This window comes from Aegilops tauschii, chromosome 7 (genome assembly GCF_002575655.3).
Source record: "Aegilops tauschii subsp. strangulata cultivar AL8/78 chromosome 7, Aet v6.0, whole genome shotgun sequence".
NCBI lineage: Eukaryota > Viridiplantae > Streptophyta > Magnoliopsida > Poales > Poaceae > Aegilops > Aegilops tauschii.
In genome coordinates, this window is record NC_053041.3 from 117,833,844 (window position 1) to 117,845,621 (window position 11,778).

Below are 11,778 nucleotides of genomic sequence, written 5' to 3' on the forward strand. Positions count from 1 at the left end.
GCCCCCGCGCCGGCCCCCTTCACCATCGCCCCTAGGCCCGCCGGCGAGCGCGACCGGCAGTACATCTGCGCGGACGTGTGCCAGAGGTACTGGGAGACGAGGACGCCGGTCCCGTGGAGCGACGTCCACCTCCCCAACGGGTGGCACCTCAGCGCCGACCGGGTCCCGATCCCGCCGGTGCCGATGGGCGACCGTGCGCGCCGCGATGAGATCGAGCGCCGCCGCCGCCTCCTCCCCGACGACCTGTACTACGACGACAGGTACGCCCCCGACTCCGTGCTCTGGGACACATGGCTCCAGGACGAGCACGACACGCGCCGCGCGTCCTACTTCGCCGGCACGGTGTCGGGGCCGCGGCGGCCACGTCGAGAGGTGCGCGGGCGTACGCGGGTGCGCGGCCTCACGCCCACGCCGTCGCCTTCCCCGTCTCCGTCACCACCTCCACCTCCTCGCATGACAGCGGAGGAGGAGGCCCGGCTCATGCAGCGTGTCATGGAGGACTCCATGAACACGCACGACGAGCGCCAATGGCACGGCTTGGAGGAGGCGATGGCACTCTCTGCCGCCGGCGACGTCGCCTTCCCCGAGATGGAGATGGTGGCCGTCAAGGAGGAGGAGAGGAGGGAGGAGGCGATGGAGGCGGAGCCGGTGGCCGCGTTCCACCCGGCCTGGTGGGCCAGCAATGGAGCTGGTCGTGCACCGCGCCGGAGATGGCCGACGCCGTGGGGGGCGTGAACTGGCGCCCCACGCCACCGCGGTCACCGGAGCGGGAGGCCTCGCCACAGGAGGAGGTGGTGCAGGCACCTCCGGCCTTCCAGGCCACCCCAGTGTACCACGCGCCGCCGTCCCACCTCTGGACGCCGCCGGCCTACGTCGAACTCGTCAGCGACGACGACGACACCGGCGGCCACTAAAGACGGCGAGGGCCATGGCATCGACGGGCGCGGCTGGAGCGCGCGGCGGCGTTTATTTATTTATTTTAATGTTAATTAAGTCAAGTGAACTGCTAAACTGGGCCGTTTTGTGGCCGTGACCCCGTAACTAAGTTTTATGTTCATTAAACTGCGCTTATTTACTTTTTTAGTCATTTTATTTATGTTTTTCTGTTTTTTTAAAATTATATCCAACGCGGACGTGATTTGGGGTGCAGCCGCGCGGTGGGCACACGCACGACCCAACGGATAAGACCGGACACGGGCGAACCCATTGACGCTCCAAAGGGACAAAATCCGGCCAAACCAGACGTACATTTGGAGCCGTGCGGTGGAGTTGGCCTGAACGTTTTTCCTTTTGGAACGGTATAATCAAGAACTAGTACCCCTACGATGAGCTATTGCTGGCTGTGTGCATCGGTCGACAACGGACCTAGTAATAGCATCTCCAATCACGTTTGTCGCCACTGAACTAGTGGAATAGATCAAGTACGCCTACGAATCTACGATGAACTATTGCTTACAGCGGCCGCCGACTAAGGTAGATAAGCCGACCATGCGTACTGCCTTTAATGCTGCAACTTGGTGAAAATCACAGGGTTCAGGGCTGCAGGCTGCTTGTGATCTTTATGCAGATAGATGCTCGAAATCGAAAGGAACTGACCGTGGGATAAAAATGTGCATGCGCCTTTTCTGTTTCACGAGGTATACGTGTGGTGGGCGGGAAAAAAAATAAAGCGAAGCGCATGGTCGGTAAAAGAAGAGAGAATTATAAGCTCGTGTGGCAGACGGCTCAGAAGATATACTACTTTTCCACTGACAGACAAGTTCTTGAAAATGTTGTTTTTCGCTAGGAAATCTTCTGGAAATGATATTTTTCAAATGTCTTCACTCATCAATCATCATCATGAACAAACTTATCCCCAGTATGCTGTATGATTCTGTCTCGTAGAGACTTTACCAGCAGCATAGGAAGCAGCATACTATTGATAACTAAGTCGGCTCGGCCAGATAACCCGAAGATAATCCGCAGCTGGTGGCTGAACATTTGTTTTTTTTTTCCCGAAACGGAGTGCTTGAACATTTCATGGAGCATCATCTGGATCGGCTTTAGTTCCTTTCAATATATCTTTCTTCTGCGTCTTATATCTGTCTAAAACAAAGTCAAAACTTGAGTATGGATCCATGTGCCTTGATGCGGCGGCAGATGCATCCGGGAGTTGCATGCCAAGTGTTCCAACACACTGACCGCCGCTGCCAGCAGGCCTCTGCCTGCACGTACCGCTAACTCACTACTACTACCCAGGTGACAACGACTAACAACGACACATGGTAGCCAGATTCGACGCCCTGCATGGCTAGTTAAGCCTCCGCGGTCTACACGGGACGTGGGGCGGGAGCCGGAGCCATGCCGGGCCGTCGCCGTTTCCACCGATCCGGCGAAAGCGACGGGGCCGCCGGCCGCGCGCCCTCCATGCGCGGCTGCAGGAAACCCCCGTTGACGAGGGCATGTGCAGTGCGACGACGGGAGCCGGAGAGCAGGGGGAAGAGGGCAGCCGACGCGCGCCGCATGCACGTCGTGAGATCAGGTCGCTGCTGGCTCTATTATTGGCGCGAACTGATGATCCTTTCCTGGGTAATGGGGCAGCGCGATGTCGATCGGGGTCGCCGGCCGGATGTGGCGGATGCGTACGTCGTGCGAGATCTTCCGCATACACGGCGACATGCGTGATCGTGGGCATGCCGAATTTCAGACATATGGGCGTATGTGTACAATGTTTGTGCCAAACTTTTCTAGTACTGAATACTGATGCTCACGTGGGTGGCACAGTGGCATGCACCATGGGCAAAAGCATGCTACGTTTCGCGTGATGAAACTACCATGCAGTCATCCGGGCAATGCTACACCTAGGAAGGGTGTTACGAAATCTTTACGTAGTTAGACAGTTGGCAATTTTTTATTGGGATTAGAGGGGAGGCAGGGCCCACCCCATTGAAAATCAGGGGGACGTGAGAATTAGAGAAGGAAGGTTACGTAGCCCCTTTGTAATCCTTTTATAGGTGTAGGATAGATTATTGGTAGTCATCCTTAATGACGACTGTAATGTGTTGCTACTCATCTGTCCGGTTAACCCGTGGCAGACGGACAAAACAAACACACGTCTCAGCAATTTCTCCACAAGGAAATTACCATGAAGTCAAGACAGAGCGACATCAGTGCGAGCAACATCCTCGGTAGACCACGACAACCAGGCTGCAGTCAAAGAACGTTGTGTTGCCGAACAAGCAACTGCATGTGTACATTACCGCTCCATATGACGAAGCATTCCTTCCTGGATGTCTCCTACCCCCATATTCTCAAGGTAGCACTGATCTCTAGCTTTTTTTTTCTTTGTGGGGGTGCATTGCTCTCTTTTTGCATTGTCTCTTGCTAACGGTAGGTGCTCGAGAGAAAGCTACCGAACTCTTTGACAGAGAAAACACACACACTGGATTGGTCATCCTTATATATACACATGAATTGTTAATAATGTATCTTGTGGTTGCTAGGATTTTTTTTCATGAGATCTTTTTGAACAGAAGGTCTTCATTTATGCCCATACGCACTGCTATACAACAAGACCATGCGCCATCTTTAGATTTTATTTTTGCCCCATATTGCTAATGTGCCGACTCATTCAACCCTCTGTCTCTCCATATCTCTAAATATGTACCATGTAATGTGTCATATAAAGTAGAATGAAAGGGCTATTGTCCGGTGCATATATCACTATGGAACTAACATCATAATATGTTATATATGGGTATACCTAAATCATTTTTGGCATGGTGGCATGCACAATACTCAAGCATGATATTTGTCCGAACGGGTGCGGATGGTTTAAGGTTGATCACTGAAGATGCCCTTAGGCTAGCATTTCTACTAACCACTGCTAATGTCTTGCTACTCATCTGTCCGGTCAACCTCGTGGCTGACAGACAAAAAAAACATCTCTCTGAAGAACAAACTTACCATCACTGGCGGAGCTCTCCGGTGGGCAGGGTATGGCGCCTGCCATACCTTAATTTTGAGCAATTTTTTTTAATACTACTATGCATCCATCGCTAGCAGAATACACTGGCTGTCGATGTTAATACGTGATGGGCCGACCGCCGACGCAGCGAGCGACCTGATGGGCCAACAGCCGAGGCCCGAGGTAGCCAGCCAGGTTCGAGCGTCCACGCGAGCAGAGACGCAACGCACCTGAGTACTCGACCACTCTGTTCTCTCCACACCCTAATCCCTAAGCTAGCGCGGCGCGGCGGCGGCGGCGGCTGGGCATCCTTGCTTCTCATTGTGCACAAGCGGTCACCAAAGCAATCAAAGAAGAGATGGGTGATTGTCTTTTCTCTGTTCTTATTGATGAGTGCCGTGATATATCGGTGAAAGAACAAATGGCCGTGGTAATCAGGTACGTGTAAGTTTTTGAAGTGTCTATGTGCTTTTTGATCATTTTGTTCTATGTAGAGTGGTCAACTAATTATATGACTTTCTGTAGGTATTTGAGCAAACAAGGAGAGACTATTGAACGCTTTTCAGCTATTAAGCATGTTCCAGACACAACATCTGCTTCTTTAAAGAAGGTATCGTTGGAGGTTTTTGCTAAACACGGTCTAGTTGTTGCACGACTACGAGGGCAAGGGTATGATAGGGCATCTAATATGAGAGGAGAATTCAATGGCCTTCAGAAGTTAATTCGAGATGAGAACTCATATGCTTTCTATATCCATTGCTTTGCCCACCAACTCCAGTTGGTAGTTGTTGCTGTTTCGAGATGCTGCAAGGGTGTTGAGGATTTTTTTGAATATGTGACCATGATTGCTAATCTGAGTACTTCATCTTGCAAGATGAAGGATAAATTGCTTGACAAGCAAAAAGAGGTTCTTTTGGATAAGATTAAGGGTGGTGAGATGCCGACCGGAAGAGGGAAAAATCAAGAAACATCCTTGGTCAGACCTGGAGATACAAGATGGGGCTCTCATTACACAACCTTATCTCGCATTGAATCAATGTGGGATGCAGTCATAGAGGTTTTGGGCATTGTTGAGGATGATGTGCGTGTTCCATGTAGGGCAAGAGGTTTGGTTCATCAAATGGAGACATTTAGCTTTGTGTTCATCTTGAAGATGATGCTAAAAATCCTTCGCATGACAAATGATTTGTCTCTTCTATTGCAAAAGAAGGATCAAAATGTTGTTCATGTATGTGATGGATCATGCTATATGTATCTAGTCTACTCGATATATTTTGTTCATGTAAGCATACATGCATCTAAAATTGTAATTGTCTCATTTCAGGCAATGTCATTGGTTATGGATGTGAGAACACGTTTGATCAACTGGAGAAATGATGGTTGGGAGCCACTCTTGGAAGATGTCAAAGCCCTTTGCACCAAAAATGACATTCCAATACCAAATATGGATGACATCTTTACAAAGTGGGGAAAATCAAGAAAAGGTGGACGAAACAATGTCACGGCTGATCATTTTTTCCGCGTGGACACCTTCTATGCTGCCATAGACTCCATCACCACAGAGTTTGATCATCGTTTTAATGAGGTATCTTCAGAGCTGCTCCAGGACTTCTCTTGTCTTGACCCAAGACACTCCTTTTCTAGGTTCAATGTGAATAAGCTTGCTAGACTCACAGAGATTTATCATGAGGATTTCTCAGATTATGAACGTGAACATATAGTTGATAACCTAGAGCTATTTATTATCCATATGAGAAGAATTGAAGACTTTAGAGCTTGTCATGATATTGCAAGTCTAGCTAAAAAGATGGTTGAACTTGAAAGGCATGTCATGTTTCCTGCTGTTTATCGCCTCATTGAGTTGGCATTGCTACTACCGGTAGCGACGGCAACAGTTGAAAGAGCCTTCTCATCAATGAAAATCATCAAGACTGAGTTGCGCAGCAAGATGGCTGATGGTTGGCTTAATGACTTGATGGTGTGTTACATTGAGCGAGAGATCTTCAAAAGTATTGATCTCGGTAAAATTAAGGAAGATTTTTAGAAGGAGGGTAGGGCACTGCCATTGCCTGGGTCTTCTACACGCCATTAAATGCTTCATTATCGGTATGTTTTAGGTTGTTTTCCTATTGAAACATGTCTGCAATTTCATTGTATTTGGTTATTCGTTTGTAGTGTGCATTGTTAGTGTGTATTGACTCCTTTGATTCGCATAAAGAAAAATCTTAGTGAGACTTTGCCCCACCTTAATTTTTTTTCGTGGTCCGCCTCTGCTTACCATTACATTGAGACGGAGATCACAGTACATGCTATCTCCACTGCGCACGACTGCATGCTTCACGATGCAGTCAAAGAAAGTTGTGATGCTGAGCAAGGGGGCGGACTGTACATCTTGATTCATTAGACTAAGTATTCATTCTTGGATGTCTCCTACTCCCATATTCTGAAGGTAGCATTCTTCTCTCTTTTTTTGGCCGGGGTCCATTGTTCTCTTCTTGCATCGTCTTTTGCTAACAGTAGGCGTTTGAGAGATAGATAGTGTATTCCTCGATAGATAATGAAAACATATTTGATCGATTATCCTCGTATATATACATGGATTGTTAATAATGTATCTTGTGGTTGCTAGAATTTTATACCATGATATATTTTTGGGCGGAAGGTCTTCACTTATGACCATCTCTAATGCTACACAACATGACCATGTGCCAGCTTTTAAATTTTATTTTTGCTTCGTCTTAACCCCCCTATCTCTCTCTCTCTCTCTCTCAATGTGTACCATGTAAAATTAGAATGAAAGGGAGATGATGTGGTGCATATATATCATTATGGCACCAAAATTATAATATGCTATATACCTGAATAGGTATATCTCTCAACATGCAAATATGACATACCTCATCCGTTTCCATTCTATTCATGTACGACATTTGCATTCAAGAAATACATATGCAGGCATGCCACCGCAGAAGTTCACATCCTATTCTTGCATATATCATTGCTCACAAACACAATCAAATATTAGTTCTACCACACTTGAAGTATATAATTCTACATGTGTGTCATCATCTCCTTGTCATGCCCCCTCCTCGACAGACCAAACCTCCCTTCATTTCTATCAAGCAAGTTGAAGAATCTCCCTAACTCTAGGCTTCACAATAAAGATGGTGGTTGTGTGCATGAGGTGGTAACGTCAATAGCATAAAGTGTTGGTGCTGATGGAGGCGAGGTTAGAGGGTTAGGGTTCGCATTGGGATTGGGGGCGATAGAGTCGGATAAGAACTAGTGCCCCCTTGAGATGACCAGAGGGATGGGTGGGGCCAACAACAACCATATTTGGGTCAAAGACCTAGCATCAAGGCAATGTGTGCTCATGGGGAGACGTCTAGTGGGCGAGTCAGAGACGCATTAGTAAGACAATGAGGGTGGCGACATTGCCTCTAGAGACAAGAACAATGGGAGGGTTGTGGGATGGTCCTCACACCATAATGGAAGAGAAAATGTTTTTAGGATATTTGGCTCTTGTAGAACCTACCACCAAAATACCAATTAGAGCTAAGTGAAACAAAAATGCTTTCCATGTCATGACAAATCAGAACAATTAGACTAGATGGTTTCAAATATAACTTATATATGTAATAAAAGAATCATCTCTAGAATGAGGAGAGATTTGTTCAAATCCTTTAGGGCTAATGTTTTTCTTCATGACAGGGCTTAGGGGAACAAAAATGGTTTCCATGAGATGGTAAATGATAACAATTATATTGGTAGGCTTTTGAAAGAATTTCTATCTCCCCTAATGTTTACAAATCATCTAGGACGATCGGAGATTTGGTTCCATTCCTTTAAAGGTAGCGTTTTTCAGTATTTCTAGGAACGGTCTAATGTTGCATCAACTCCAACTAAAAGGATAAAAACAATACACTGAAGCAAAGAGGTTGGAGACTCCTTACTTAAGTCGCTTTGATCTTCAAAAAGAATATAATAATTGTTGAAAAAGCTTTACAACTGCCGTTTATAAGACATAGACATTTGTCCAATCATATTGGGATTGTAACTTATATCCAGAAAGAGTTCTATAAAAACTCAAAAATCTATTAACCAGAGTGCTCAACAGACTCGCTGACAACTAAATGTGATACAAAGTCTAGACTACTATCTAGCCGGGACATAGAGGCCGTAGCCGAATGGTACCCATATTGCGCTAGAGCATGGGAAAAAATTACATGACCGACGATGGAACATAAACTCATAGGCATCAAACATGGCCATGCAGGTGCTTCTCAGTTCTCGCATGAGCACACCATAGTCTCCAAGATAATAATCTCTTGCATTGAGCACTTGGACCAGACCTTGTGAATACCACTCCAGGATCGCTCTATGAACACCTAGATTAGCCAATCCCTCAATTGCAGCGAGGCATGTTAAGGATGCGTTTAGTAGCCTACATGGATTTTGGACTCCTTGCATCGGGGAAATATCCTGTGCTCCGAAGGATCTGGTGCTCCAGGTACTCCCTGCACAACCAAAACGTTGGATGCAGAATGTAGGGATAGGATGGAATCCCGACGTCCCACCCTTCATATTTTGCAAAAAGAACCCCATGTAGGTATAGAATAGCAATCACAGTTGCATCAAGTTGCTGCAAAAATGTGCTGCCCCAGCCAGGAACAGAAACACGTGCAGTGTAGCATCTTTGGAATAGGTTTCGTGAATTCGTTCCCAATCAGTTTCACGAAAAATGTACCATTGATACGAATTCGTTTCCAATCTATTATGGGAGTATCAACCGACAAGATTGAACTGAGAGTCTACTTTCTGTCCATCGTGTGCCGTCAGTAGGTGCTCACTTTGTGCTAATGCTTCCAGCTTCATCAAACATAGAAATATAGTACACATAGTGTCGTGGAATTTCCAAACTGGGCCAGCTTACAACAAGCAAAAGGAAGCCAGGCTACAATCAAAAGAAACTAAACCATTGTACAGGATGAGAAAGTAGACAACAATATTCAGGAAGCAGCCGACACCCTCTTTCACTTCGTCGGTCTCCCAGTCCAGTATGGCAATATAGCATGCTCACAAAACCAACATCAGTCTTGTGCATGTTACAGAAAAAAGAAACAGGACAAGAGGCGCGAGCTGCAACACAGCGGCAACTAGTTGTACAAGTTGTACCAAAAGTCTACAACAATGTAACTTTCATATAGCACATGAACAAGGGCATTTCTCATCCATTATTTAATCGCGAAGTGATGTCTGTTCCCATGGGTTGTGCTGCCAAATATCAAAAAAGTTCTAGTCAAATATTTGCAAACTCCAGTTTTGGAACACAAATATCAGGGACATCATGTACCTTCATAGCTTGTTGCTTCATGCTGATGCACTCATCATGCATAAATACGACAACAACTCTATGGTACAGAGAGTATCATGGATTTCCAAGATGAAAAACATATATATTCCATAGGAAATGCACAACATAAACATTCAAAAAGTCGATTTGAGAAGGTAAGCTAACTTTAAGAATAAAGAATTAGCAAGTCCATGAACCTTGTGCCTGCCAATACTCTTCCAGAGGAGTTCCTCTGTTCTATTAAGATAACAAGTTATAGCTCTGTAAGTACTTAGTTACAAGCAAAACAGAGGAACTGCATTGGTGGTGTGTATAACTACAAAAAAATACCCTTCCGTGATGATACGTGTTTGTCACAGTAGGTCGCGTTTTTTGTCATGCATGTACATCCATGACAAATTTATGACAGAATCAAGATAGTCATACCTGTGCTGTCGTAGAAGTGTTCCATGACATTACCAAAATTATCATCACGGAAGTGTCCACTTCCATGACGATAAATCGTGCGTCACAGAAGTGCTTTCGTCAAGGGTGACCGACACGTGGCATTCACCGTAACGGAACACCGTTAAGCTATCGGGTCGGGTTTTGGATCCGATAACCCGTTAACAGCTCCGACCAATGAGGATTTTCCACGTGTAAAATCATCATTGGCTAGAGGAAACACGTGTCGGCTCATCGTTGGGACAGATGTCATCCACTCACTGGACAGAAGGCGTCTATGATACGTCGACACGTGGCACGGCCCAACAGTGGCCCATTACTGTGAAAAGGCCGGCCCGTTTGACTTGGTCAAAAGCTGGCGGGCCGGCCCATGGAAAGCCTGTTAACGGTGTGTTGGCATATAGCCCATTTACAGCCCGCTAACCCAAGGCCCGTTACGGCCTATCCGAATTAGGCCCAGTAGCGTCATCTGGGCCATCCAATATGATTCCAGCCCGTTTTCACTTCTGGCCCATGTATAGCCCATGACGTCTTTTGGCCCATATGAGGCCCTTTGTAACTCTTGGCCCATTAGCGGCCCGTGCTGAAACTGGCCCGTAATGAACAGTGTATTACTTTACACCCATTAACGGTCCGTGGTGAAACTGGCCCGTAATGAACAGTGTATCACTTTATACCCATTAATGGCCCGTTATTCCGTTGGGCCGTTTCCAGCCCAAGCTAACTTTCGGCCTTCTGAGGGCCCATTTATTCTTGGGCTCATTTGCAGCATTCGGTTACTTATGGCCCGTTACTGTCATTTTCTGCTTGTGGGCCAAATTCAGCCCGTTGTTACAGTCGGCCCGTTTGTGGACCGTTAGTCTGTTGGGCCATTTTCATAGCATCACCAAATACGGTCTATTAATGGCCCGTTATGGTCAGCCCATAAAACGTACGATTTCCATTAAAGGCCCGTCTACGGCCCATTAAAGGCCCGTACAAGACCCATAAATGAGTCGGCGGCCCATGGACCCTACGAGACGTAGAAGGCCCGTGGATCCTACGAGACGTACAAGGCCCATGGATCCTACGAGACGTAGAAGGCCCATGGATCCGACGGCCCGTGAAGGGCCATGGTCGGGCGAGTTGGCCCCCGTTTGAACGATATAGCATATTCAAAGAATTATCCTACTCAATACTATACAACAAAGAGATCAAGGCATAGAAAGGTAGAATAATCCTACACTATACAATAAAGAAATTACAGCCGATTATACCCACTGGGCATTATGGTTCGGCACATGTGACAATAAAGCATACACAAACAACAAATTACATACACTGGGCAAATACAACTCATACATCATGGACGCGCATCAACTTAACTCCATTTGAACTATAATCTCTTCAGAAAATAGGATTGGCCGGATTCAGATAGGACAAATTTCAGTCTGCAAAATCTCCCATTCCTTCATGGTTATCTCAGTGTCTTGTTTCATTTTTTTGACTCCTGCATCTAATACCTGCATGTCCAGTCTCAACTTGTTGATTATACGTTGACAATCATGTACACGTTGTCTTGCCACCTCTAGTTGATGCTCGAGAACATCAGCACATTCCAATTCCAATCCATAATCATTCGGTAACGGCCATGCCGCACTGCTCGCAGATCTTTGTGTTGATGTCACTTCATCTTGAAATGTTTCTGTAAGTACACATGACTAGGACAAAAATATAGTTACAACAGTGAAGCGAACAAGACACTATTTTGTACTACATGGCAAAACAGGACTAACAATAATGTTACACGTCACTTTCAAAAAAAATGTTACACGTCATGAAGCATAAGCAGGTGATATTTTAAAAATTATAAAAAGATAGTCTGTGCAGCCTGCATACAGAAATCCCTCTTAGCTCACCAGAGGAGCATGATGTTGGGGCCCAATCGAAAACACAGACAAGTTACAAATTTAGACAACACGTTGCGTATAAGTAAGCAAGCAGTTGGCCATTCTGTGCCTCAATTAAAGTCTTAGGGAGCATAATGAACAGCAGA

At 46.1% G+C, this 11,778-nt stretch overlaps 1 protein-coding gene across 1 annotated transcript; it reads left to right on the plus strand.

Moving 5' to 3' along the window:
* The first annotated feature begins 4,304 nt into the window (after positions 1-4,304).
* On the plus strand, positions 4,305-5,990 carry LOC109759551 (uncharacterized). Its single transcript, XM_020318372.1, has 5 exons — positions 4,305-4,384; positions 4,472-4,556; positions 4,725-4,878; positions 4,996-5,174; positions 5,271-5,990. The coding sequence occupies exons 1-5, from the start codon at positions 4,305-4,307 to the stop codon at positions 5,988-5,990; spliced, it is 1,218 nt and encodes a 405-aa protein (XP_020173961.1).
* Positions 5,991-11,778: the final 5,788 nt, after the last annotated feature.